This window comes from Zosterops lateralis (assembly GCF_965231275.1).
Source record: "Zosterops lateralis genome assembly, chromosome: 4".
Taxonomy (NCBI): domain Eukaryota; kingdom Metazoa; phylum Chordata; class Aves; order Passeriformes; family Zosteropidae; genus Zosterops; species Zosterops lateralis.
The window spans coordinates 23091245-23118937 of NC_139765.1; the positions used below are offsets into that span (position 1 = coordinate 23091245).

General features: G+C 50.2%; 2 protein-coding genes across 8 annotated transcripts; one reads left to right on the forward strand and one right to left on the reverse strand.

The window, feature by feature from the left end:
- Window positions 1–2845: 2845 nt before the first annotated feature.
- MICALL1 (MICAL like 1) lies at window positions 2846–23464 on the forward strand (the record flags this gene model as incomplete). Of its 7 annotated transcripts, none has more annotated exons than XM_083859132.1 (16): window positions 2846–2991; window positions 9062–9110; window positions 11171–11312; window positions 12423–12526; window positions 13225–13361; window positions 15572–16152; window positions 16680–16743; window positions 17407–17792; window positions 18133–18551; window positions 18979–19149; window positions 19470–19596; window positions 19953–20043; window positions 20408–20481; window positions 20896–21010; window positions 21337–21383; window positions 21683–23464. In XM_083859132.1, the coding sequence occupies 16 exons, from the start codon at window positions 2846–2848 to the stop codon at window positions 21802–21804; spliced, it is 2775 nt and encodes a 924-aa protein (XP_083715258.1). In that variant the 3' UTR covers window positions 21805–23464. The 7 variants fall into 7 exon arrangements, 6 of the variants coding, with proteins under 6 accessions (XP_083715258.1, XP_083715256.1, XP_083715257.1 ...); XM_083859130.1 differs by having other exon boundaries at window positions 18073–18551; window positions 21683–23463; XM_083859131.1 differs by having other exon boundaries at window positions 18073–18551; window positions 19015–19149; window positions 21683–23462.
- On the reverse strand, window positions 22781–27603 carry LOC310908285 (UPF0193 protein EVG1; the record flags this gene model as incomplete). Its single annotated transcript, XM_083859136.1, has 6 exons — window positions 22781–24497; window positions 24795–24895; window positions 26058–26192; window positions 26661–26837; window positions 27212–27274; window positions 27513–27603. The coding sequence occupies 6 exons, from the start codon at window positions 27601–27603 to the stop codon at window positions 24393–24395; spliced, it is 672 nt and encodes a 223-aa protein (XP_083715262.1). The 3' UTR covers window positions 22781–24392.
- Window positions 27604–27693: the final 90 nt, after the last annotated feature.

The following is a 27693-nucleotide window of genomic DNA, read 5'->3' on the forward strand; positions in this document are numbered from 1 at the left end:
ACACAGTGACTTCACCAGATATGGACAGAGATAAAGGCTGATACTATTCTTTTTAACTTTTACCCCACACATTGAATAGACCTGAGTTGTCATTACATTCTTAGAAGGTTGCATTTTTGCCTTTTCTCCCCTCTGTTTTATTTTAGTTGCTATGGACTGGAAATGCTCCAAAGTGAATTGTCATGTTTCTAAAGGAGAGGGGAGAATTTTTGTAAACATTGAACCAATATTAACTGGTTGTCTGATGAAATGTCCTTGCTGGAGGTTGTGTTTTATTTCAGCAGAAGTGATGCCCGAGACCTGGCTCTTAATTTAATCAAGTTCAGTTTCTCTGGAAGACTCCCCAGGGGCCTTTAATTTATTAAAACCCTTTAAATGCAAAATTTCCCTGCTCTCCAACTGCAAATATGTAGTGTCTTGAAAAAGGGGGAAAAAGAAGTTGGAAACTAGTCACATAAAAGGAAATCAAGGACCTGCAAGTATTGGGGAAGAGAATGCAAAGAATGAATCACATCCCTTTGCACCCTCTCTCCCTTTTGCCATCTTTAAATAGTTTGGCGTTTGAGTGGTAGAAGCAGGTGCAAGAGGAAAACCTGCATGTGTAATAGAAAGCTACACAGAGTGTGTTTCAGATACACCATCTCCCTCTTTGTACTTCTCCCTCTCATTCTTTTCCACTAGGAAAGGGGTCCTAGCAGTCCAGTTTGGCTCTGTGTGTGATTCTATTTAAGCAAAGGAAATAATTAGCCTTCGTTGGATTATATTCTGTGTTTGAATGAGGATCAGGTTTCCAGTATCCTAGATACCGCTCAAAAGTAAACTGTTTCCCATCACAAAGTCAAGTAGCTCAGGCGGGCAGGGTACAGGCAACACAGTGAGATTGTAGGGGCAATTCCTGTTGGCCTTCTAGCTGCTGGTGTTAGTGTTATGGATGCTAGGAGCTCACTGTCTCCAGTTCTGGAGGGTTTGAGGCAGCTGTATCATTAAGAAATTAAAGGACTGAGATGCCACTGCACTGCAGCAGCCCATGGGGAGCTGTGTTCATATCAAGCAGAATCTGATCCTTTTTTGATTTTTGGGCTGGCACTTTTCCTTCTGTGTATTTGCCAATAACAGCATAGCTGTCAACAGCAACTGCCCTACTTACTGTCCAAAGCCTAAATCTTTCCCAGGATGTGCTCAGGTGGATGTGATACACAATACGAGAACCCTGGCAGGTATCTCCATGATCAATTCTGGTTCATAGCCTAGCAAAGGAATCCAGCGTTTTACTGGAATTTTAATATCTGGTTGGCATGTCAGAATTTTTAATGCTTATCTGTATAATCTGAAACCCTCCAGTGGTTACAGGCTGTTCTCAGGTCTGTGAATATGCTGCTGCTTTGTTTCCATCTCCCAGAGCAGCTTCCAAAGGATGCACAGAGATCATCCACTGATCTCTCTGGCTCCATGCCTTCTCTGAGGGACTGCTGAAGGTTTACAGGACTGGTACTTGGTGGAATGAAGCCAGGAGGAGCTTGCAGCTCTCACTGCGTGGAAAGATGGGCTCAGCAAGCTGTGGTGCCTGGCACTGCTTGAAGCTGGAGGAATGCAGGGTGTTCAGCAGCATCAACAGAGCCTTGCTGGTGCTGGGAAGGCACTCTGGAGGGAGGAGGGGGTGGCTAGAGCTTGAGCTTCGCCTGCTGCAGCAGGATTTGATGAGTGGAAGTGGTTCTGGACAAAATGGTTTTGTCAGAGGAAACCACAGTACAGGGTCATGTACTCTGTGTCTCCGTCTCTGTCCTATAGTTGTGAAGGGGCTGAGTGTAATTATGGAACTCGGAAAAGTCAAGAAAACCTCCCTCATTCTGCTGTCCCTTAGGATACATCAGGAAGACGCTGTTAGGCAGATCTGGAGGATGCTGAGTAGCCGGCTCAGTCATTACAAAACTGACACAATGTTTCATTTCCTTTTTTGCTACAGAGTAGTTTTTCTTGTGATTTACAGTGCAGTTTATCTCGAGCCCTGAGTGGGGAGATTGTGCAAACCAATCAGAGAGTTTTTTTTTTCACGTTACAGTTCTGGGACCATAGAATGATAGAATGAAACAGTGGAGTAGAAGAAAGAAGCTGCTAAGCATGAAATCTGAGTGAAGGAAGGAGTGTTAGAGCCCATACAAAATAACTACATGAATAGGCTCCTAAAGATTTGGAACTGGCAGCAATAAGCTCAACAGCAGTGTGATGGTTTGGTCTTGCACAGAGGTAGCTGTTGGAGGTGAAAAGCTTAATAAAGTAGCCTTTAATAGTATGCTTCCCCCTCTTGTCAAACCATTACCCTGAGCGTGCACACCAGCTCTCGTGACAATCCATTGCCTCGATGTAGTGGGTTCCTGAGATTGTATCACACTCTTCCTCCACTTATTCCAGGGCTTCCTGTGAAGCGCTGCCTGTGACTCCAAGTGTCTTGATCTTCAAAGCTCTCCTTGGCCCTGAGCCTACCCTGGGAGTCACCTACGTCCCAGATTTACTTCACTGCTACGACTTATGCCCCTGGGACTGCTGAGCACTGCTTCTGCCTGGAGCAGCCTCTGTCTAAGCCTGAGAGGGATCCAGAAATAAGTTGCCAAGTGGTTTTTAATCTAGTTAAATTTAAATTATATTCAGGCCCAACTCTCTCCCCGAGGTAGGAGAGGGTGCTCTCCCCAGCACAGGCCCTGCTACCCGGCAAGTGCTGGGCCCGGGGCCCCGGGAGTTTCCGTGGCGTGTCCGGGCCCCGCCCCCCGGAGCCCCGCCCCGGGAGGCCCCGCCCGGCCCCGGGCTGGTGGCGGCGGCGGCGGCGGCGGCGGTGGGAGCGGCCGCCCCGATGTCGGGTCCGCGGGGCGCCCTGCAAGCCTGGTGCCGCCGGCAGTGCGAGGGCTACCGCGGCGTGGAGATCCGCGACCTCAGCACCTCCTTCCGCGACGGACTGGCCTTCTGCGCCATCCTGCACCGCCACCGGCCCGACCTCCTGTGAGTGCAGGCCGCGCCTTGCCCGCCGCTCGGACGGGGCGCCGCGGGGCCCCGGCTGCCGCCCGCGGGCGCTGCTGGCAGAAGGAGCTGGGGGGCGCGGAGGTTTGGGGCGCGGGACCGCTGGGACCCCCCTTTCTGGAGGGTTTGGGCCGCCTGGGCCCAGCAGCGATCACGAGGAGTTCACAGTGATTGTGGGAGGATGGAGGTACCGTGGGAAACGGCTCCAGGCTGGCTGGCAGAGAAGCTCCCTGAGCATGGACATGAAGGGCTCAGAGCGGATGTGTCTCGGTTGTGCTGATGTGCTGGTAGGGGATGCGCTGAAGAAGATGCTGTTGAGAAATAGTTGGGTACTGGGAATGAAGGATTTCATATTCCCAGGCAGTGCTCAAAGCCAGGTTGCATGGGGCTCTGAGCAGCTTGGTCTAGTGGAAGGTTTCCCTGCACATGGCAGCAGGGTTGGAACCAGATGATCTTTCAGGTCCTGTCCAAGCCAAACCATTCTATCATTCTGTGTTTCAGCAAACAACCTTCTGACCTGGTCCTGCAGACCTGTCAAGGTCAGGGTTAACAGAAGTCCTGTGATTTAAAGCTGGTGAGAGCATGAAGGTGTACTAGGTCCCTACACCCAAATGGGAGCTGTACCTACCAGAGAAGAGACATGGTGTTGGTATCTGGGCGTGGGGGTATTTTGCCTCAGCAAGAGGTGAGCTTTCACACTTCAGGAGGGCCAGAGGCCTGCCCTGCACAGAGACATTCCCAGCTGCCAGAGGCAGCCACTCTGAAATGTATAGAGGCCTGGATCAGGTTGCTGCTTGCATTTGCTTCCTGCTTGTTTTCTCTGGATGCCACAGTGAAAGCAGGAGATAGCAAATGCCAGTAGGGGTATTGAGCCTCTCTAGTCTCCCACAACTTGGGTGTCTCTGAGGAGGAATGAGAGTTTCAGCAGGCAAACAGTGAGTTTGGGATTGCTTGGGGGCACCGTGTCAGGCTGGAGAAACTAGCTGAGCTGCTGGAAGGAATCTGCCCCGACCTGCTGCTGTAAGCCTGTGTGCCCTGGCGGTGCTGGGAATCTGGCACCCATCTGCTCTAATCCTTGGTAGCCCTTGCAAGGCAGGTAGGCATCGCCCCACCTCGCCGTGCCTCTGCCAGGCACACGCTGCCTTGCCTGCTGCTAAAGCTGACAGGGGTGATGCGTCCTCGGTCATGTTCTGCTTTGGGACTGGTGGTTCTTCCTTTGAGGTTGCCCATATTGACCAAGTTCCCTTTCCTGAGCCAGCCTCAGGAAGGTCTTTTGCCGTGACAGCAACCTCTGTCAGGCATAGGGTTGACTCCACTGGGGAGCTGTGGTGTCCTTGAGAGGGTGAAGCAGGCCAGTGGCTTTACAAGCTGAAGCTGAGCAGGTAGACTGGAAACTGAACTACTGCCTGCTGTGTTTCAGGTGGTTGCTCCAAAACCCTCAGCATGGTGGTATGGGATGAGTGAGAGCCAAGACCTACAGTGTCTTTGCATCACTCTGGGTCTTGAAGGAGCTGCATGGTCTTGTGTCCTGCAGCTCTTGGATGGCGTGGCTCACTATGACTAGCTAGAATGGAGCCTCTGAAAGTGGGTGGGAAAAGGCAAATTAAGGACAGGAGCACTTGCAATTATTGTTTTTTTTGTAAATGGCACAGTAACTGGGAACTGAAAAGCAGAGGTTCAGTAAAAGCTTATGATAAACACCACTAAAACCACCTGATGTTTTCCCATTAACCATATTTACCATCCCATTAAAGCAGAGGCTCCTCAGTTGTCAGTGGGCTTAAATCTGCTCCTGGCAGATGTCCTAACTACACGCTTCACAGCTCATCGCACGAGCTGCATTGTAGAGACAAAGCCCAGGACCTTACAAGGACATGGCATGTTGTAGAAGGATTTTCAGACTGCAGTCAGGAGAGTAGCATAATTTCATCTGATTCCAACTTCTTCAGCCTGTCCCGATTTGGAAGTGGGAAGATTGGATCAGAGGCAGTAAATCTCCTGACGGCAGAGGAAAAGTGGTTGCCCTTCTTTTCTTCTAAAGTGCTTTCAGTCAGCCCAGTAATGGGACTTGGCAGGGATCTGTGAGTGAATTTCTGACCTTGTGTGGTCTTCCTTTATGTGGGGCTCTCCTGGCCCACATGAAATAGCTGTGCTGTTCCCTGAAGGCTGGAGTTCCTCTGCATGCAGCTGCTTCCCTGCTTCCTGCTGGCTTCCCCTGGGATTGCAGAGGGGAGGAATGGGCACATCCAAAGGAGAGCTGAGCTGAAGTTCTTCCCTACCTGTGTGACACCACTCCTCTGCCACACTGATTCCCCAGGCAATGCTGCTTTGGTGGCTGTCAGCCTGTTCTGGTTTTCTGACCTTGCCTAGATTTGCCCCTGTTGTGCTGCTGTGCTGAGAGGGGGCACACTGGGGAAGAGGCTGTCATGAAATACTATAGGGGTGAGTGAGACTGAGGACAGTTTTCCACATGCCTCCTGATTTGAACACAATCACCATGGAATAAGGCAAATGGCTTGGGAGAGATGCTGCCCTGGAGAGCTTTGGACCAGCTCCCACAGAGCTCTTGGAAACACTATAGGTTTGCACTTTTTGACAGAAGTAGACTGGAATTCCTCAGTGTCTACTGAATCCAGCTAAAGGTGTCTTGAAGTGACTACCAAGAATGAGGTGCATACCTGTGGGACCTGTGTGTTGAACCATGCAGATGAAAATCCTGGCTCTGCTGTTGTAGGCACTTCACTTGGTGTCATTTCCTCACTATCCCAGTCAGGGAAATGAGAAACTTGGATTTAGCTTCTGACTGTGCTGCTGGCTTTGTGATCTAGAGATGAGACATTTAATCTCTTCTCTTCCCTTTTCAGTTAAGCTGGCAACATCCAGACCAACTTGACAGTGGACTATGGGGATTAATGAGTTTGTTTACTCAGTGCTCTAGAAATCTGGAGCGTGAAATTAGTGTTTACAAGGCATTTGCTACAGCTTTAGTGAAGCAAAGAGCATCTTTCAGGATCTCAAGCTCTACGGCCTCCCTGGCGCTCAGGGAAGGATCTTGGCATTCAGGGATGAGAAGAATAAAGGAGTGTGGCACATGCCTCTGGAGTGCTGGGAGACATGGAGGCTTGAGGAAAAACAGGAGATGAGAGCTGTTTTAGAAATGCTGTTTTGTGTCCCTAGAGCCGTGGGTTTGGTTACAGTCAGGATCACAAATCTTGTTTGTTCCTTCCCATGTACTGCTTGCATTTCCCCAACAAGACCTGGGAAGTTGAATGGCTTATTATGTGGCGCTGCCTTAAAGTGCTCATGATTTATATTTGAGGAATCCAGGAATTTGCTCTGGTTTTAGCTGTACGGCACACCCTTCCCCCTTCTCTGGATCTGCTGTGCTCCGTGGCAGCTGCCCTAAACCCTGGAGTGCTTAGTGGCTCTGCATGTATCTAATTAGGTAAGTGCTTGGGATGTTATTTGCATAGAAATACTACTCCAGGATATGGTACAACACCGAGGTTTGCTGAGTCAAGACAGTTGTTCAGCCGGGATAGCCAGAGTCTTGCCTGTTCTTACATCCAATCCCTTGGACAGGTATGTTGGCAGGAGAGGAGCCTGAGCAGGGCTAAATGAAAGACTGCTGAGATCAGGGCAAGGAAATAATGTGACATGCAACCACATGTCACAGAATTGTGAGATGGCAAGTTCTGGGCTCTCTGCAGAGGAGACAGTTTACAGAGGGGAAACAGGTGTGTCTGGATGACTTCTCCATGCCTAGGAGGCCATGCTCCTTGCACATTGGTACTGGGAGTTTGCCTGGAGCCACAGGGATGCCACGTGACCAAATGGCATATGGGAGTGCTCATGTCAGGAGCAATACAGGTCAGTGTGGTCCTGCTTGGCTTATCAAAGAGGAAGCTGGAAAATGCAGTGGAGAGGAACTGAATAAACTGATCCCTGGGGCCTTGTACTGATGGACTTCAATGTCTCAGGTAAAGCTGAGTCTGCAATCCTAAATTAGTGGAAAAGAATCTTCTATTCCCTTGCTGCTTGGTAATCCCTTGATACCTCTTGAGCTTCATTCACATCCTCTCTGCTGATATCTGCTTTTCCTAATGGAGTTGCCTCGGTATACTAAAACAACTTTGGTTCTCTGGGGCAGAGTGGAATGGACATGATGTTTTGTGTGTCAGAAAATGCTCTCCCAGACAACCAAGGAGTTTTCAAGCTTCCAGCTACACCACTCCCATATCTTGAAAATGAAGGCATTCAAAATGAATGTCATGAATGTTAGAGGGCAGTTGATATATAACTTTGCTGTCATTGCTTCTCCTGTGTTCCAAGTTGGCATTTTCTTTAAAAGGAAAAAAAAATACTGCAAGGTGAAAGGACTTCTCTTGGCAAAAACAAAACAAAAACTTAGAGAAAAAACATTTCCCAGTGGAGACTAGTTATAATTACAAAAATGGCAGTGGTTTTAAATTAAAGCATAGAGTGCAGCTGACACCTTTGCTCACCAGCATATAAGAAGGAAAAGTGGTATTTTGAGCGGTCTGAGCTCTGTACATGTATTCACATGAGCTTTCAGGAAGGTAATTGAGCTGAACATCCAGCCTATCTTTCTGTGTGTCTGCTGCATTTGCTCCCACAGCAGCAAGCAGCTGCAGCTTCGTTCATCTGTGAGGAAACAGCACCAGCAGCCTCTTGCTTTTGAATGGAGGAAGTGTAATTTTATGGTGGTGTAGGCAGCCGGGAAAACCTTCCTGAGCTCATCACAGACTTCCTCTGCAGCTTTGGGAAAGCTGCGTGAGAGGCTTCAAGAAGGGGCTGTGTGCCCTGCCATGTGGCACCAGGACAGGTTGTGTCGGTGTTACAGGAAAAGGCAATAAAATCCAGAGGGGAATGGAGGAAGGAGGTTCCTGTAGCCCCTCTCCACAGGTGCATGGTACCACCTCGCCTGGATCCTGTACACTACTTTCAGGGTGGGGAATGCATTCCCCCCTCTAGTCTGAATTATCATTCTGTGTTGATCTCCCAAGCTTTGGCACCTCTCTGTGGTCCACTGGGATGGCTTTGCTTGACCCTAGACCTCTCTGGACTGCACCCTTACGTGAATCCAGCTAGCAGGCACACCAGGCTGCTGCATGGGGGTGCACTTTTTTGTAACAAAGCTGAGATCCTCGGCAGGAAGAAGCTGTAAGCAGTGCAGTGTGATACTGTTTTTTCACACACTGTACCCACATGCACAGGCAAAAGGCATAACTAACTCCTTCCTGCATTTCTCCCCCTCTATTGAAGCCTGCAGTTCTGCTTTAACTTTCTGCCCTCTGCTTCCCTGGTGAAGGCTGCTAATCAGTCAATGTGGGCAGGTCAAGCTCCCAAATGGCTCCAGGGTAACAAGGGAAATGGGTTGGAACAAATGAATCCCCTGGGTTGGAGACTGCTGAGATTTCTCTGTGTGCCCTGAGCACCTTAAATTTAGGTCTAAAGGCTGCAGCTGAGTATGGTTTCTTGTGAATGTTTGGGGGAAAGCAAGGAGAGAAGTGCAGTTTAAGATCTTCTGTGTCACCCCAAATTCCTTGAGGTGGTGCAGGGAGTTTGTCTAAGGACCCTCATAGAGCCAGCTGAATCTGTCCCTTCTTTCTCTTGAGGTGAAGGATCTGTATCCCCATTCTCTCCACTGTTATACCAGTGGCCTTGGAAAAACAAGTTTAGGTTCATGTCGTGCACTTTTTGGTGCAGCAGTGTGTGGTGCTAATTGCAACATGGCCCTGGTATTTCTGCAGCCTTTAATTCAAGGGCAGAAGCGGGTAACAAGATACAAGAATGACATTTTAATTTCCTGATCACCACCCATTTGGGACTCGCTCTCTTTTTTTAATTGCAATTTCCCTTTAGTTTCCTTGTCCTGTTACAACCTGAAATCTGCTTTGCCAAGGTTTTGTTTATCTAGGATCTTACATGCTGAGTTGTAAGATTGACTGTCCTGGGAATCTACATATGATGGCATAGGGGCACTTTTCCTCTGCACTTCATATGGCTGTTTTGTGTTCTTTCATTTCAGAGACTTCGATTCTCTCTCCAAGGATGACGTCTATGAGAATAATCGCTTGGTAAGTCCCCTTTCTGCACTGCACAGAAGGAAGAAGTGATGTGAGAATGATTTGATGAAGGTCATGTAGTGTGGGAGGAATTTGTGACAGTTCTGAGTGTATAAGAAAAAAACAGTGTTTATAAGTAATAGGCAAGAGCTTCTCTGGAAACAAGGGAATCTGAAACATCAGTTTCCAGCCTGGTTATCCTAATAGTTGCCAAGACAACATCTCAGATGTAGATTTAAATGGTGCAACATCTTCTTGACTTCAGTTATTCCGGATTTGCAGGCAATGGAAGCAGGAGGCTAGTTTTACTTCAGGCATCAGCAGAGAGGAAGGTCATGCTAGACTCTGGTCTGAAATGTTCCCTTCCTGCTTGGGACATCTGGAGCCAGTAGCAGAAGCAGGCAGCGTGGAATGGGGAGATACCCAACCCCACAGGCTAGTGGTAGGACAGAGCAGCAATAGCCCTGTTTTTTTTAAATGAGAGAAAGACCTAATTGCTGCAGGCTCCATGTGATAGTGTGTGGAAAGGCATGGCCCATCACCTTCCCAAGACGAGTTATGTTATATACAAATATCTTAAGGGTGGATGTCAAGGATGAGGCCAGACTCTTCAGTGGTGCCCAGCAACATGAGAAGGAGCAATGGGTACAAACAGAATTACAGGAATTCCTCAGCTGAATATGAGGAAAAACATTTTTTACTGTGAGGATGACAGAGCACTGGGCTAGGCTATCTAGAGAGGAAGTAGAGTCTCTAGCTCTGGGGATATTTTAACACAAACTGGATGTGATTTTGTGTTGCCTGCTTTAGGTGAACCTGCTGTAGCAGGGCTTTGGACTAGATGATGTCTGAAATCTCTTTCAACCCCAGCCATTCTGTAATTCTGTGATTTACAGGATTTACAGGATTAGGGTTGTCCAGTTGTGTCCTGGCATGTCCTTTCCTACACCCCTTTTAGTCATTAGCAGCTTTTTCCATTCAAGACCCACACAATGGGTATCTTGTCCTATTACAGAGCTCTTAGGTGGAGTCTCTCTTCACTCCTTGCTGCTTGCAGCTTTGTGTTCAGTAAGACTCAGTCCAGACAACTGGCTTAAAGCCTGGCTGAGCAGAGCAGGATGTCTGTAGTTGGCACTTTTACACCCCTAGTTACTGCAAATATCAATTTTCTTTTGTTTCTCCATTCCTTTCGTTTTATATCTCACACCCTGCACAGCACCTCATTCTGCAGACACCAGGCACCTTCAGTTTTTACTCACACCCAGTACTTTTAGCTGTGCACTTGGTACCTCACCATTCAGTGCCCAAATCACTCTCATCTGCTCCTGGTTTACTTCTCTTCAGTCCCTGCCATAGTTTTGCACCTCTGTCCTTGGGAGATCAATATGGGTATGCTGCCCTTGGCTCAACAGAGGGATGGCCAGTATAGAGACAGTAATCCACACACACCGCTAAGTGGGAAACTCTCCAACTGCTTTTTTCGTCCTCCATTTCTTCCTTTTGGGTAGCTATGTATGCTGAAGGAAGAGATGGGTGCTTCTTATCACAGTGTCCTTGTTTCTGGTTGCTGAGACACAGAAAAGTACTGAAAGTACTGTCTTGTGCATGGCAGGGTGCTGGATGTTGAGCCAGGATGGCTCTATTGATTGTGGGAGGGGAAGGTGTGGAACCCCAGAGCATGAAAGAGTGCACAGTCAGGGTTTCTGTGGGATGAGCATTTGGGCTGGCTGAGGACACTGCTCAGTAAAGTTCAGTGTCACTGGAAGTATCTGACAGCCCTTGGCCCTTTGTGGTGCCAGTCAAGACTCTGCCAGGCTCTTGTGTAAGGGCACTGCTGGTTTAGCTGAAAAAGCATGTGTTTTTTTTTTTTTTTTTCAGTGAAAACTTGAGGGGAACCTTGCTTCTGTTGCTACTTTTTTTTTAGTCAAGGAGCATGTCTGGATGCCTCTTCCATAAAGGATGCTATAGGCTCACTATTTAATCTTCCCTGGGTTCCTTCTAATTTGAGATTTCTGTTATTTTTCATGAAACATCAGTTTACTTTCCTTAGCGCCTCTGTGCTGTTCCTGCAGGCCTTTGAGTTGGCAGAACGGGAGCTGGGCATCCCAGCCCTGCTAGATCCCAATGATATGGTCTCCATGAAAGTCCCAGACTGCCTCAGCATCATGACTTATGTGTCTCAGTATTACAACCATTTCAACAACCCCAGCCAAGGTGAGTGTCCTCTCACCCCTCAGGCTTCCAGTTTTCCCCTGTTTGAATACAGGAAACCCAGCACTGCCTTGTGCTTCCTCCTTCCTGTGGCAACTGGGAGCTGTGTTTGTGGGGAAGGGGAGAGGAGCAGCTAGTACCTGCCTCTCCTGCATCTTGCTGGTGCCCCTGAGGAAGGCCTGGAAGAGAGAGTGCATTTGGGTGAGGTTTCACAAGAGGTGGGGGTTGATGTAATAGCTTAGGCTGTAGAAAAAGAAACGCCTTTCTCCACCCTCTGCACTGCATTCCTGCCAACTTAGGTTGGGCCACCACCCTTGGTGCTCACCAGAACCCTTTGTGATCTGCTCTAGCCCACTAAAATAGGAGAAAGCTAGATAGGAGTCCATCTACTGCAGCTAATTTTTATCACATAGGTACATGGAGAGTGACTGGAGGACAGAGGGAGTGGAGCCAGGGTGGAATGTTTCAAATCAGCTCATCTGTCCCTACAACTGCAGCCTGAGTTGAGTGCTCTGAGACAGCTCTTCTCAGCATCCTTTGGTTGGGTGGAGATGAGAGCTTCAGGTCTCTTCTGTTTCAGTCTGTAGCCACAACATCAGATAAATCTCTTCCACCTGTACCTGTATATGCTTCTTCAGTGATGCTGGTCTCCCAGACAAGGAATCCTGCTGTGGACTAGTGTGTGAGTTCCAGCCCCGACAGCAAGAGATGCTTCACAGACCTGCTGACAGCCTGGAAGCCCTGGGGCCCGTGGGTCGCAACAATACATCAGCAGCTACCCCAGCTGCTCTGGGCTTTGAGCATTGCTTAGGGAGTCAGTTACAAGGAAGCCAAGTAGCATGTGATGAGTAAATAAATTCACAGTGGTATCCCTGGGCCACAGAAGGGGATCCACAGCAGGCCAGGCTCTCTGGCAGCCTCACAGCTGACCCATTATTAGATTGTGTTTGTCTCTTCCACCTAAACTAAGCACTAAAGTTTTGGGAGCGGCAGGTCTCATTCTGTGTCACAAGGCTGGATGATTTTATTTTTTTTCCCCTCCCCTTCCTACACATGGGTGGTGTGAGTCACCACTACTCTCCATGCCTGATCCTCCTTCCCTCTTGCCTCCAGCCAGCGTCCCTCCACCTATGAAGCGACCAACTGCTGCCTCCTCTCCTCCTCTGCTGTCCCACAAGACGCCTGTGGCTGCAGTTGAGAGTCCTTCAGCACTGCAGGTACCTAATTTCTTGATTCAAAGACAGCCTGAGGCAGTGGTACCCCCTGCACTGTGAGCAGACAGGAAAAAAGCCTGTCACAGAGCCATGGATTTCTGCAGGAGCTTGTTCTGTGTATTTTGGGAGTGAGATGTGTTTGGGATTTTGTTTCCTTGTGGGATCCAGCTGAGAGTGATTTTTCTCTGTGAGTCTGTGGACTGTAATTTGTCCATGGCAGGCAAGAGGTTGGGCAGATTGGTGCTGGATGGTTCCTTGAACCACCCAGGGTACAAACACTCTCCTTTCTATGTGGGGATAACCCTGTAGATGAGAAAAGAGCAGGAATGTGGGACTAGAAGGGTAGAAAAGATGCCTTTTCTTTCATGTTTTAGCAGTTGTCTGGGATGAGACCTTTTTCAATGTTTTGCAGGACCCTGGTGAATGGTGTATAGATTAGTCCTTTCCACACCCCTTCAACTGTAGATAGGGCCAAGGCACCTTTGGGAGTGGTCCCTTCTAATTTGGGAAGAGGCAGCCTGCCTGTGCCTAGGCTTGAGGGCAGCTGTTCTGTGCATTATCAGCCTCTGAGGTCAGCCCCTGAGCTGTGCCATGAGTCCTCAGTGATGGACCTTGCACAGGGAGCAGCTGTTCTGGAGAATCCATGGTCTGGGGAGCAGCTCTTGGTCCCCATCCTGAGCTGCCTGTGCATTCTGTCCCAGGATGATGCCCCGTTGGAGCCCTGGGAGCGGTCCCAGCGCAGCATGCTCAGCAGCACCTGCGCAGCCTGCCAGCAGCATGTCCACCTGGTGCAGCGCTACCTGGCTGAGGGCAAGCTCTACCACCGCCAGTGCTTCAGGTATGTCGTAGCCAGGTGTGATGGGGCAGCCTCTCTCCTTGGCAGACTGGCCTGCTGCACCCCATCTTTGAGTATCTGCATCCCTGGGCAACATGGAACATGAACGACAGTGCTTGAAGTGAGAGTGAAAATGTTCCATTTGCCTGCCAGCTCCCTGTCTCAGAGGTCTGAGTAACCCCTTGTGTCCCTGTGCTCCATTCCTATCCTGCTCCCTGCCTCCCTTGCTGACTTATGCTTTCCCACTTCACTTACTTGGAATCCCAGCCTCTTGAGCTTCTCTCACCTCAATAAATAAGGATGCTCTGCCTCTTTACCACCTGCCTACCCAGGACCACCCTGCTTCACCTTCCATTGAGGTCTAAGCCATGACATCATGCTACAGACCTCCTTCCACCTACACTCCACATCCTCAACTGGATATACAGGCTTCCATGCTGCCTGGGTGGTGCTGAGCTCCCAGGGAGCATGTGGAGAGCTGCAGACTATTAACAAACTGAGGAATGAGGGTTTTTACACGTCAGCAGCTCTGCAGTTACTCCCTGAGTGCAGGTCCTTACCTGCAACACCTGTGAAATCATTTCACTTTGCTTTCCCTGCTGTGATGATGAAGAAATGAAATCTCTCCCATGAGCCACAGGACAAGGGTTGGCATCTGAGGACAGAAACATCGAGCTACTGGGAAGATGTGGGAAGTCTCACTTACCTGCCTAAGCCAGCTGGGGATGTGCTGTGTGTCACAGGAGGGGAGCTGAGCTGGGTCCCATCAGACTCTCAATCTGCATCTGGGACAAAAGCAGGAGTTTTGGGGTGCAGGTGCAACACTCCCACTGTCCTAATGGGTCAGGAATAGGAGAGGTGCCATGTCTGCCATGGCACAGCTAATGGCCCTTCAGACTGAGCAGGGAGTAATTTTATCCCAAATGTAATTTTATCCCCTGTAATTTTATCCCAAATGTTTTGCCTCCTGATTCTTTTTTATTTTCTGTTTTGTTGGGGTTTTTTTCCTGTGCTGATTCATGGACAGTTTTTGGTCAGAAATGTCCTGTGGCAGTGGTTCCTGTGGTCTGATAGAGATAAACCCAAAGCAAACCACTTTCTCCCCTTGTCTGAGCTTTCCACCTCATTTCATTATACCCCTTCTCTCTAGAGTCCCTGTGTTCTTACACTTCTGCTCTCCCTTTCAAAGAAAATTCCAGTCAACTGGATGCCCAGAGCACAATTCCTTGCCAAAATTATCTGCTGGCAGTGTAGGGCACCCAGCTGCTGCAAGCACCAGATATTCAGACAAGAAGGAACAAGCTCGGTTTTCATGGGAGTGCTTGATTAGCCTTTGGCTGTCATTCATGTATGCTATCCACCTCCCTTCCCAGGTGGAGAAGGACTGACTTAGTTGCCAGTGCTTTGTATCATGCTTGCGCCTGGAGGGCTTCATTAGGAAGCATTCAGAGGCTTAGTGGGGAAAGAGTGGATGATCCAAGGAGATGTGGCAGACAGCTAAGGACAGGAAAGCTATTAGCCCAACAACAGGCAAGGCAGAGTGTAAGAATGGCCTGCTGCATAAGGCCCTTGTCCTTCCAGCCAAATGCTGTGGCCCAGCTGGAGGCCATGGTCAGCATTACTGAGGCTGAGCATGAGACCTCAAGGCCAGGCTTGTGTGTTCTTTCTCCTGAATACTCTGGAAGCCTCCAATGCAGTAATTTCCCGAGTTGAAATTGATGTAATTTTATTTAATAATCAGCATTGGGGAATGGTTGTTTTACAAACAAATGTGTCTGACAGTTCTTTAATGTGCCAGGACCCTTGGCCCTACAAGGCAGTCCATAGCCTCCAGTTGTGAACCAGTTGCTCCCTAATTCCAGTTGATAGTCACTGTTTCATGTCTGTGAATGGTTGATGCGTCTCCCCATTCCAAGTGTGGAAAGCACACCATATCCCAATACCAACTGTCACCCTGCCACATGTATTAAATCCTTTCTGAGATGAAGGAAGAACCCAAATGCATGCAGTATTTGAGTTGTGAACTTGCTGTGGGTTCCTACAGTGGCCTGGTTACATTTCTCTACTTCTTTTCCAAATGACTTCCCCAAGGGCACTCAAGCATTTAATTGCAGGGGTAAGAACTAACTCCTTGTCCCTGCAAGGTGTGTTGCCTTCTGTGAAGGGCAGGGTGGCATCCCCCATCTCATGGTGCTCTCTCTTCTCATTGGCAGGTGTAAGGAATGCTCCAGCACACTGCTGCCGGGGTCATACAAGCCTGGGTCAGAGGCAGGCACTTTTGTCTGCACACAGCATCGTGGTAAACTGGCCATGAGTGGGAAGGCAGAGAGGAGGCCCAGTCCAGACCGACAGTCACCAGAGCTAAAAACTGAGACTGGGGCTGACAGCATGGGAGAGAAAGCCCTCCAGGCAGGAGTGGAGGTGGGGAAGGATGATGGTGACTCCCAGGAGAGTGTGGCAGAGACCCCTACGGCTGCAGAGGGCCTTGCTGGCCCAGCAGAGAAAGACAGCACAGCCAGCAAAGCAGAGACGCCACCACCCCCTGCTCATGCTGGCAATGAGGCACCTGTCTCTCAAACTCCCCCCAGGCCTCCAATCCCCAGCAAACCTGCAGGGCTCACCCAGGACAAAGCCAGCTCAGTGGATGGACGGCTCAGAGACTCACGTCCCACCCCAGCCCCAAGGAAGGCCACTGATGCGTCTGCCCTCTCCCCTCCAACCTCCCACCCTGTCCCCCGGCCCAGGTCCACTCTGCAGGGTGAGGGCAGCGAGTGTGGGCCCAGCATGGTAAACGGTAAGAGGGCACTGTAATGGCAAGGGTTACCTTCCACATCCTCAGTGGCTGTAGGCTGGCGGCGTTCCCTTCCTTCTCTGCAGCCTGACACTCTTCTGCCTCCAAATAAATCTTGGGCTCAGACACCAGGTCTTTGATTGCCAGGTATTGCCAGCCCTCCACACAGCAAGGAGAGCACTGCTAGTTTTCCTGCCTGTCTGCTCCTTCGTATTTCTCCAGAGCTCTCCAAAGACAGCAAGCCAGTGTGGAGGAAAGATGGTAGAGCTGGAGGAGTTTGCAGGTGTGGGAACAGAGGGCCATGTCAGTTGTCCAGGTGCAGCTCCCAGGGCAAAGTGGGGAGAAAAAGGCAAAGGGGGTGTTTGGGGTTAGCTGGTTGCATTGACTGTTGGAGAAATGCCATGAGGTGTTCAGTGAGTGAGAACAGCCACCTTCCTGTGGGAAGGTATCTAAGAGGTGCCTCATGTTGATTTAACCTCTTTCTTCATTTCCTTTTGGTGTTGTGACAGTATGCTTCTGCGTCTTTCTAGGTCGGGTACCTGAACCCAGCCCCCCTGTCCCAAAACCTCGGGGGAGACCCTGCTCCTCTGATCGGTACGTCCCTTTGTTTGCAGATCACCTGAAAACTCCATTGCAAGGTGGGGCTATGGGGACAGCACAGCTGTGGTCTTCTCTCCCACCTCCATCATCCTCTTAGGAGGATGTAGGCTTTGACCAGGTTCCTTTTCTAATAGGTGCTAGTCCAGCATGGTCAGGCTGATAGTGTTCATCCGTGCCTCCCAGGACATTTGTCTCTAATTGTAAAGAGTTTGAGAACTTCAGAAAGGTGTTTCTGTGGCACAGGTAGATTGCCAAATGCCTTCTGAAATGGCACTGCTTGTGAGTGCTGAGAAGGGGACATTTTTCTGCCTTGTGGAGAGTTTGTCCTGGGAAAGATGGGAAGACCAGCTATGTCCATGAAGTTCAGCCTTTACCACTGCTTAACAGATGGAGGCTGTAGTATTCAGACACCAAAACACTGGGCCTAGCAGGCAAGTCAGGCAGGCTGTGTTTCCCTAAGGCCAATAGGTTTGCCCACAGAAAGTGAGACACTGTGGGGAAGCCTAGGGCCATCCTTGGAGGAGAAAGCTGCTTCTGCATGGTAGACATCCTGCTCCATCCTTCCTTTTCCCCAAAGGGCTAAGTCCCTCTCCAGTGCCTTGCCACCCCACCTTGTCTCTACCATCTTGACTTCCCTTTCTGTTTCTCTTCTGCCAGTGGTGGAGCTGCTGTAAGAGCCAAGGACCCACCATGGATGGCCTTAGTTCAAGCAGAGCCCAAGAAGAAGCCAGCTCCCCCTCCTCCTCCAGGCAACAGCAATGAGACTCCAAGTAGGACTTCAGAGGAGGAGGATGGAGAGGAGGTGGGGAAAGCCAGCAGTGAGCAGAGCAGGTCTGATATCACAGAGCCCAAACTGTACAACCCCTTTGAGGAAGAGGATGAGGAGGAAGTGGAAAGTGCTGACACCCAAAAGAGCACACCTGAGGAGGAGCAGAGTGAGACTGCTGCCAAACCTCTCCACCCATGGTATGGCATCACTCCTACCAGCAGTCCAAAGGCAAAGAAGCGGCCAGCTCCACGAGCCCCCAATGCTTCCCCGCTAGGTGAGCTTCCTCCTGCTCCTTTATCCCTCCTCTGCAGCCCCTGTACATCCCCTTGGAGGTTCCCCCATTCCCAGGTGCCTCTGCATCACCCTAGCAGGCCAGGCCTTTATGCAGTGATGGTTACATTAGCTTGCTTTAGCCATGTCCTCTCTACCTCTCTACTGGAGAACAGCATTTGTAGCAAGATTTTACTTTCACCCTTGTCTCCAGTGTGTGCCATCCTCCCCTTCTGTCCTGGCTGTCCTTTCATTCCTCTCTGAGCTCTCCCTTTGCTTTGCAGTCCACCACCCCATCTCCAGGCTGTCACATTCTGAGCCATCATCCTCCATCCCATCTCCAGCCCTCAGCCTCGAGAGCATCAACTCTGAGAGTTCAGCCAAGGTGCTGGGAGACACTGATGAGGCCTCAGTGCCCAAAAGCTCCTCTGAGCCCTTTGTGCACATGCCAACAGCTGCCAAGACTTCCAGCACTGATGCACCGCTGGCCAGCGTCTCCTCCAGTGAAAGCCCTGCTGTCTCAGCCAGCCTCTCCACCAACTCCTCCTTCTCCTCCTCCAGCGAGCTGGCCAGCCTCAGTGGGAAAACACAGCCCAGCACCCAGCAGACCAGCAGGAGCATCTCCACTGGCAGCCTGAAGACCAGCCCCAGCCAGCTGCCCCCCAAGCCTCCAGCTGGGGCTAGCCCTACACCCATCCTCTTGGCTTCAGATGGGGGTGCTGGGAATCCCAAGACATCCTCCTCACCTAAACCACAACTGAAGGTGAGATGATGACCTCCCCATCCAAATCACCAGGCTTTTCTTCCCCATCCATCACTCGGTCACAGGGGATCTGTGAGTCGAGGCTTGTCCCTTTGGTAGGCTTGATGTGCGACCCCCTGAAAGCAAGATTCAGGCCTGTGTTAAATGGTGGCTCTGCTTGTACTCTGCCTATCCCATGTGCTAAAGAATAGGCAGGATGTCATGTAGTCTGAGCAAATAGGAAGGGAACCATGAAGGAAAATATTTCAGCATGCTTGTGAGAGAGAGGTTGGGAAATTGATGTCAAACAGTAGCACAGCTATTTTTTTTACTAGGTGCTTGTGGAGATGAGTGTTGTGTTCCTCCTTTAGGAGGCTGTGGGGCAGGACAAGTCCTAGTGCTGCCCTGTCTGCTCGTTCTCACCTGTTGGGATCCCTTCCCTTCCCAGGATGCTTATGTATCTGCTTTTGTCCGCCTTCTCCAGTCTTCCTGCAAAGAGAACCCCTTCAATCGGAAGCCATCACCTGCTGCCTCCCCCTCGGCAAAGAAACCTCCCAAGGGCTCCAAACCTGTGCGTCCTCCTGCACCAGGCCACGGCTTCCCACTGATCAAACGCAAGGTAAAAGGGCCCTTGGGAGCAAGGAGGGAAAAGCCGGCTCTGTGCTGTTCCCCAGGGCTATAGCAATCTGCAGGCACCCTGCTGATGCAACTGTGGGCAGGGATTGCAGCAGGTGGCTGTGGCTGGGGAGGAGGCTACACCTTGTTCATGAAAGCACCATGGTCTTTCTTTGCTCCAAAGTGGGGTGGGGATTTCAGATCCACACTTTCAATGGAATATTCTATTGTCCAACCTGCCCTTGTAAGTGTTGACCAACCTCTGCATTACCGCTGGAAACTGGAGTCTGTGGTAATGAAAGTGTCTGATTTATGGTTTGGCAGGTGCAGACAGATCAGTACATCCCTGAGGAAGACATCTATGGGGAGATGGATGCCATTGAGCATCAGCTGGATGAGCTGGAGCGCCGTGGGGTAACCTTGGAAGAAAAACTGCGCAGTGCTGAGAATGGTGTGTGGGTTGGGCTGTCTGTGGGTGTGGGGCAGGACAGACCCTAGGGCTGCCCTCTCTTCAGCCAAGGAAATAGCAACAGTGACTTCCTCCCTGCTGATGCTGGGATTGGAAGAGGAAAAGAGGCTATGCTGATCTCCAAGATTGGTCACAACCTTACCCTGAACACAGAGATGTCCCTAGAATGGAAACAGGTGGGAGAAGAGATAGGGTCTCTCTGGGCCTCAGAAACAGGCTGAGGTTGGGTTGGATCTAGCTCAGTGCCCCTCCCCTGGCTTGGCAAAGCCCAGCCTGTGGCAGGGTAATGGGATTCACCAGGGCTGGGAATGGCATTGAATTATCCCTTTGCTTGGCAGACAACCCTGAGGACAGCCTGCTTGTGGACTGGTTCAAACTCATCCATGAGAAGCACATGCTGGTGCGCCACGAGTCTGAGCTCATCTACATGTAAGTGTGTGCAGGTTTGTGGAGAGGCACTGGCACTCTCTCAGAGAACCCTTTCTCAGCCCTCCTGAAATGGTGCTTACAGGAGAGATCCTAACAGGGCCCCTTTGCCTATAAAAGAGAGGGAGTAAGGGCAAGCAAATCTGTCCAGATGCACTGAGAACTGACTCACAGCGTGTCAGCCTCTGCAGCATCTACTCCAGGAAGGCCTTGAGCAGCCAGTCCTTACTTGTCCTTGGCTTCCTGGCTATACAGGACAAGATCAGCATCTTGATGGTTCTTTCCAAGCTTACTCTGTTCTTTGGGATGATATTCCACCTCTCTGGAGCCTTGCAGTACTTCCCAATATTTCCCCCTTCCTTTGCAGCTTCAAGCAGCAGAACCTGGAGCAGCGGCAGTCAGATGTGGAGTATGAGTTGCGGTGCCTCCTCAACAAGCCAGGTAAAGCACCACTCTGCATATACTTACCCCTTTTTTCATAGAATCATAGAATATATTGAGTTGGAAGGGATCAAGGGACAAGGATCATTTTTCCCCTGGGCATCATCTCCCCTCTCTGTACATGAATCTCAGGTGAAGAGAGGCAGATCTGTAGGGATGCCAATGCAATCAGCTGTCTCTAGAGGCTCTGTCCCATCTCAATGTATGTCCCAGCCTTGTGCAGGGGCGTGCTCCTTTTGTCCCCATGGAATGCCACATGCAGGGCTATGTCCCCACAGTACTACTAGCCCAGCTGGCCTTGCAACATGGCAGGGTTGAGGGAATTGCACTGGAGATCTCTGCCCTGATGCTCTGAATTTCAGTGCTCCTTCAGCCATGTAATTGCCTGTCATTCCCTGGGGTTTGGCTGGGTAGAGAAGGACTGGACCGATGAGGACCGAGGGAGGGAGAAGGTGCTAATGCAGGAGCTGGTGACCATCATTGAGCAGAGGAACGCCATTGTGAACTGCCTGGATGAGGACCGGCAAAGGTGAGTGAGGAATGGGGTGGACTGAGGGAGAAGGGAAAAGCACAGCCTGTGACTCAGCACCACATGAGCACCTTGTGGGAGTATCCCAAAATGTCCATGTTGCTGATGTCTTTACTAGGCTTCCCAATCCTTGCCTCCTTGAATGCTTTGTGTGGGAAAGACAGGACAGCACGTGCAGTATGTGGGATTTATCCTGCTGGCTGCAGATGCTCACAAGACAGTGATGGATCTGCCCCTCTATGGCTTCTAAGTAGGAGGGTCTCTAAACAATACAGCAGCTGTTTTCGGGGCTGAATTCCTGATCTCTTTCCCATTCTTTCTTTCAGAGAAGAGGAGGAGGATAAAATGTTGGAAGCCATGATTAAAAGGAAAGGTAAGAAAAAAATGAGAAGCTTTTTGGAGTGATGTTTTTACTGCTGACCCCAGTAAGGGGCAGCACGAGTCATTAGTGAAACTGTGTGCAGGAGAGATTGTATCTATACTGTGTAGGCTGGGGAAACTTTCCTGTAGGGGCAGTAAAATTAGGGGCACAGTTGTGCTGCACACCCCTATTATCAGAGAAAGTGTGCATGCAGTGGAGAGCTTTGATTCATGGCTCTCACCCTTGCCCACTGTCGTGTGTTTGTACAACTATTGACATCTCATAGTAACAACCTCCCTTTGCAACTCCAGAATTTCACAAGGAGACAGAGACCGAGAGCAAGAAGAAAGGCAGATTCAAGCCCATGAAGGTGCTTAAGCTGCTGAGCAACAAGCATGACTCCAAGAGCAAGTCACCCAAGGAGAAAAGCTAGAACAGGGGAACACCAGCAGTGGGAGGGAACCCAAACTCACCTCTCCCTGGCCCTGGCTTGCCTCTCTTGCTCCCTCCCCAGGCACCAGAGCTGCTGCCCCAGGGAGATGCCAGCCCTCAGCCCAGAGTGGGTGAGAATGACCAAAGCCCTCCCCTTCCCTAGGCTGTGAGGGAGCATGACCATACCCTCCATGAGCCTTGTTAACAAGGCGGGGAGAAGATGCATTTGCTTTTCACATATGTTACCCAAATGTGTGCTCTTGTCATTAACTGAGAAGAAGCCAAGGAGTTTTGTGTTGTTGGGAAAACCTGCACTAGCTGCACCCTGTCCCTTCTCCCGCTCTAACTGTGACAGTTCCATGTGCCTCTGACTTCTGCCAGGAGGGGACTGGGCCTCCTTGACCCTCCCTGCCTGCCCACTCTTTTCCCTTTTCTGTCTCCTTTTTAAATTCAGGAGAAAACTGACATTAGAATCAGGATCCTTTGGGTTTTACTGGCCTAAACTAAAAGGTTAAGAAAATACTCCTGCACCACAAGGCTCTAGAGCCATAGCCAAAAAAAACCAACTGGTGCCCTATTTATTTTGAGTCGTCCCCTCCCTCAAGCACCAGGGCTGGGTGGGCTCCATCCCAAGGCTGAGAGGACCCCAGGGGACAGTGTACAGCTGCTAGGATGTAGCTCACGTGCCCTACTCAGGAACCTCACTGCTGCTAAACACTGCTGACTCTGCTGCCTTTCTGGGGAGGGAAGGCCTTTTCCATTTCCAGGCAAGGGCAGAAAAGCTCAAGATTGACTGAGTGCAGGCAAGAGGCACTAAGCTTGTGTCCCTGCTCACCAGTGCAACCCTTGAGCAGCAGGGGAGAGAGGTGTGGTCACAACTGACTTTTACCCAGCTTAACCTGTGTATACTTTAAAAGTGTGCAGATGTGGCTGGTTATTTTTTAAACCTTCTTTACTAGATGAATTCAAACCCATCCTAAAACTTTAAACCCCTTATTTTATTTGTCATGTGTGTGCGTGTGTGTACATCAGAGGAGGGAATGGGATGGGGCAGTGTTCTTCCAACCATCCCTTCTTCCTTCCATTTTTGTTTCCTGCCTTCGCTTCCAAGATGAAGAATTATTTATTGGATTATTGGATCAGTCTGAATTAGTTTCATGGGTGTTTGATTGGTCCGCTGTTCATCATGCCTTCTCATTAGAAAATTAGACATAAACAGCCCTGAGCCATCTGCTGCAGTCCCTTCTAAAAACCCAACAGGCTTTAGCCAAAATGCTCTCAGAGCAGTGCCTTGCAAGGTGGCTGATGTAGCATTCTGAAGAGGGATCCTCATTTCTCAAAACCAGAGGGACCCAAGCCCCTTCTCAATTCCAGCATGGGCCCCAGTGCTGGGAGCTGGCCAGCTCAGCCCTGTGCTGGTAATGCCATTTCACCCTTGCCATACCTAGCAGGCTGATGAGGAGCAGTGGTAGGGGAGATCCCCAAGCTCAACTCTTTTCTAAGGAGAACAAAAATGCTTTAGAGCCTGCTGTCACATCACTGTTGCCAAAGGGCCATTGGGATTGCTGAAGCCTGACACTCATTGGCCCTGTGCCCAGTCAAAGTTTGATTTGTAAATTATATTGTACTAACTCCATGACTTCCATTCACCTAAACAGAAATAAAAGAAACATTGGATTTAAAAAATGATTGTGGATTAGGTTTCTGATTCCTTTGTGCACTTGTGCTGTCCCAGGGCCAGGGCATGCTGCCTGGCTTTGGAAAGTGGTTGAGTATTGCTAACAAGCAGAGGATGAGATCTTAAGGAAACCAGAAACTGGACGTTATGCTGGGATTTGCACAGGAAAAGCAGGACGTGCTTCCGCCTGCTGGAGGACAGAGGTGCAGGTATTTAGGAGGTGACCAAACCTCCTGAGCCATTTCCATTTTCTGGGAATACAGCGGCTATTCTGCATACCATGCTTTCAGGAACCAAAAAATCACAGCAAGCCCACTGCAAAGAGCAGCAGGCATTGGGGTGAAATCCTGTCTGTGCTTGGCAAGCTGTGTTCCTGAGCTCCTGCCCAGTGGGCTGGCATCAGAGATTTGCTGATGCTGAAGGTCATAGCCACCGTGACCTGCAGCAATGCCAAGGGCTTGCACAAGGCTGTGCAGCTGCATTTCCTCCAGAGACATTCCTGGAGTCATGGAGCCAGGAGTGAGGTTACAGTTTTGGTGGCAGCATGTGTTACCATCATGCTGTCATGAGAAACCTCCAGCTCTGGGTAGGTGGGAAGGAATGACACTTCTGTGGATAAATTGCTGTACTCTGAGGCTCTGCATAGGCAAAAGAAGGTCTGCTTTGTCATGTTTTCAGAGCTGTTGCTATGTGTTTTCATGTCTTTAATATTATTGAGCAAGAAGGAATCCAGTGTGTGGGAAGGATTTTACAACTCCTGTCACTGTTTATGTACAAATTGGTCCTGCCTTCTAGTTTCAGGCAACAGATGGTGCTGCCCCCTCTTTGGAAACAGACACAAACCATTCTCCGATGCCGAGAGTCTGGGAAGAATAGGTGGGAACAAATTGCACTTGTGTTTTGCCCTTGATCTAGTCTTGGAGATTGGATTTGTTCCCAACAGGGAAAGCTTTTGTCATGTTGTTTCTCATTTCCTCACTTCTTTTCTTGTCAATGATCTCCATCTCATGCAGTTTCTGTAAAGTACAAAGGGGGAGAGCTGAGCAGGGAGAAAGCCAGCAGCTTTTTTTTTTTTCTTCTTTTGCCAGTCTCAAGAACAAAAACTCTATTTCCCTGATTAAGTTTCATGCAGAGATGGAAAGAAAGCTAAAAAAGCGTTAGCCAACATTCCCCAAATTCACACCTGAGTTGTGCTATGAAGAGAAGCAGCTCTTTGCCCCCTTCCCTGCTCAGATATCAGAGAAGAATATGCTTTATGGTCTCTGACACATGGGGTTCCTTTCATGCGATGTTCAGCCCAGGTCCCTGCATACCTGTGAGATTTCAGTGAGGACAATCCCTTGATATTTCTTGCCCTGTCCTAGAGCTTCCATCTCTGCCAGGAATTCCCTCCTCTCTTGAATTTCATTCATCACTGGTGGACAAGAGAAAGAATTTTGGAAACAGCATGCAGCCAAAAGGCAAGAAAACATGTTTCTGTCTAGATCTGAACACCCAATTTCCTAGTTCAGCTTCAACAGCAGTCTCATCAAGGCACGGTGATACCTGCTGTAACACTCACCTTGCTCAACATGTCATGACAATACCTCAGTAGTCCCTTGCATAATGGGAAATGCCCCCTCTGCCCAACTTCTAACCACTCCCTGACTTCCAGGAACAGTAGTTTTCTAGTTTCTTTATGTTGAAAATTCTCTTTTGCTTGTGGGAAATTTAACCATTCTATGGATGGAGACAGAACCTGCTGCTGAGGTTAATTAGTTGACATGCATTGCCCAGTGACTGCAACCATCCGAGACCATCAGCTGCTGCTTTGTAGCACAGACCTGTAGCCAGCTGATCCAAATCCTGTCACAGATGTGTCAAGGACAACATTCAGCTTGTGACAAGCATCGGAGGCTACCAAGCATCTGTGAAACCAGCTGCAGTGGCTCCCTGCAGCGGGGACCAAAACATCCCCTCTGCACACATTATTCTAGCATTGCCCATTTTTGTGCTGCCCTGGCTGGCAAAAGGCTGGCAGGGCTGTACACACACATTGAAGATTCAAGCACAGAGAGGTATTAAGGCAGTGTTTTGTTATCCCAGTATACTCTGCAGAACAAAGTCTTTCACTGTTTCAAATTCTACTTGATATTGAAGCTTTGCTAGTATAACTGCAGTTATATATACTGCAGTATAACAGCAGCATAACTGCTGCGATCCTGGAGTGGAATGGCCCAAACTGTGGTCAGGCCGTCAAGTGACCTGGTCTATGTTGAGTCATGCTTGCTGGGAAAAGGACCAACAATATACCTGAGCTTGAGTCCCAGGTATCCCTGCACATCCCCAGGCTATTCCCCTGCCAGGGTGCATTTTGTGTGGGCAGCCCAGAGAGCTATCTGCCAGCAAACCTCAGCAGTATAAGCTCTGTGAGGACGGCTGGATCAGAGTGTTGCAGCAGCAAGACCTTTCTCTTGGAAACTGGGCTTTGTGGCTCCCCCTGTAATGTCAGTTTACAGCCTGCCACCTCAGCCCTAGGGGGGAGCTGGCTTCTCAAGCTTCCTGCCTGCCTCCCTTCTGGGGACATGAAGACGTACATTCTTCAAACCGATCAGGCTCAGCTATCTCCTCTTCCTTTTTCTGAACTAACACTTGCTCCACCTCGTCCTCCACCTCATCCTTCCCTGTTGCTAGGATGTTTTGAAGTCTTCTCTTCTCCTTTTCTAAATCTCCTGTAAATGCCAAAGGAAAAAACCCATTATTATCAGGATGTCTCCTCATGGAGGAGCCTGACCACACTGCTTACCTGCTAACTATGCCAGAGGAAGTGTTTCATTAATGTCAGTCCATCCCTGCACTGTGTGCAAGCACCACATGGGTGTACAGAGCCCACCAAACCAACATCAGAGGTGTGGTTCACATTTATGTGCTAGAAAATCACGTACTGCTCCATTCTTACTCAAGGACTGTTCAGGTCCCTATCACCTGTCACACCCCCAGCTGGCAGGCAAAAGTCAGTGAGCACTTACGGCCGTTCCCTCAGAGATCCATTTCTGAAGCATCTTTGAAGACTGAGAGTGTGAAGATGTGGAGCAATTCAGAAACACTGTCACTGCTGAGATTGAGGCAGGGGATGGACAGAAGGGAAAGAGAGGCTCCAGGCATCACCATGTATTTATTAGCAATGTTTGCTGACTTACGTGTGGGCTGTGGCTTGAATTTCTCTCGAGTGTAGGCATCTCCAGCCTGGCAGACCTTGGCAGGTCGGAGAAGTGGTCTAGCTGGAAGCCTCTGTGGCTGACAGGCTGCTGGGTAGGAAACAAGCACTGGCTGTTTGCTGGATGGGGGGAATCTCTGAAGGGGCAGGGCATCTCCTCCTGGGGGATGAACCAAAAATAACAGCAAATCAGGCAGAGGAGACTCTGGATGGATGGCTCTGGGCCATTGCCAACAGATCTACCTGTTGATCCATCGTATCATCACAAAGACCCCAGTGCCCCAGATGTCTCACCCTGGTCACCGGGCATGACAGACTGCGGTTCAGGTCACACCGTTGTGCCTTGTTTCCTGGCTGACCCGTGAGGACAGCTTGCCCCGTTTGTCCCCGTGTGCCAGCAGCTGCTGTGCTGCTGTTTTAAAGCATTTGCCCATCCGAGCTGGCTGTGTGTGAATGCCCCCATCTCAGGCCGAGATGCAAAAGCTCCCCACCACGGCACAGCAGCGAGCAGGAGAGCCAGAGGGCCTCACTCACGTTTCACATAGTCCATCAGGTATCGCTTCTGGGACTGCGTCACCTGCAACTCCTCCATCATAGCTGAAAAACACGTGTCCATAAGAGGCAGCCGAGACGGCCCCTGGGCTCACCCCCCTCACAACCCAACCCGAAGGGGAAGATGCGGGTTTGGGAGGTTCCAGCCGGGTCGGCGACACCAGCGAGGGGCCCGCCCTGTTGCCGGCCCGCGGTGGGACGTTCTACTTCGGGGCGAGGTACGGTGCGTGGGACACCGGCGCCCGGAGCACCTGGGCCCGGCCCCGGCCCGCTCCACCGTTACCTCTGACTAGCTCTCGAGTGCCTGTGCTGTACCGAGCCGGCCTGCCCGCCGCCGAGCCCCCGCCGCGGCCAGCGGTCCCCGCCGCCTCCATCGCGACGGGCGGCGACCGGGCGGGACGGGGGGCGCGGGGACGGGGGAAGCGGCGGTGGTCGCCATGGCAACGGCGCAGGAGAACTTCCTG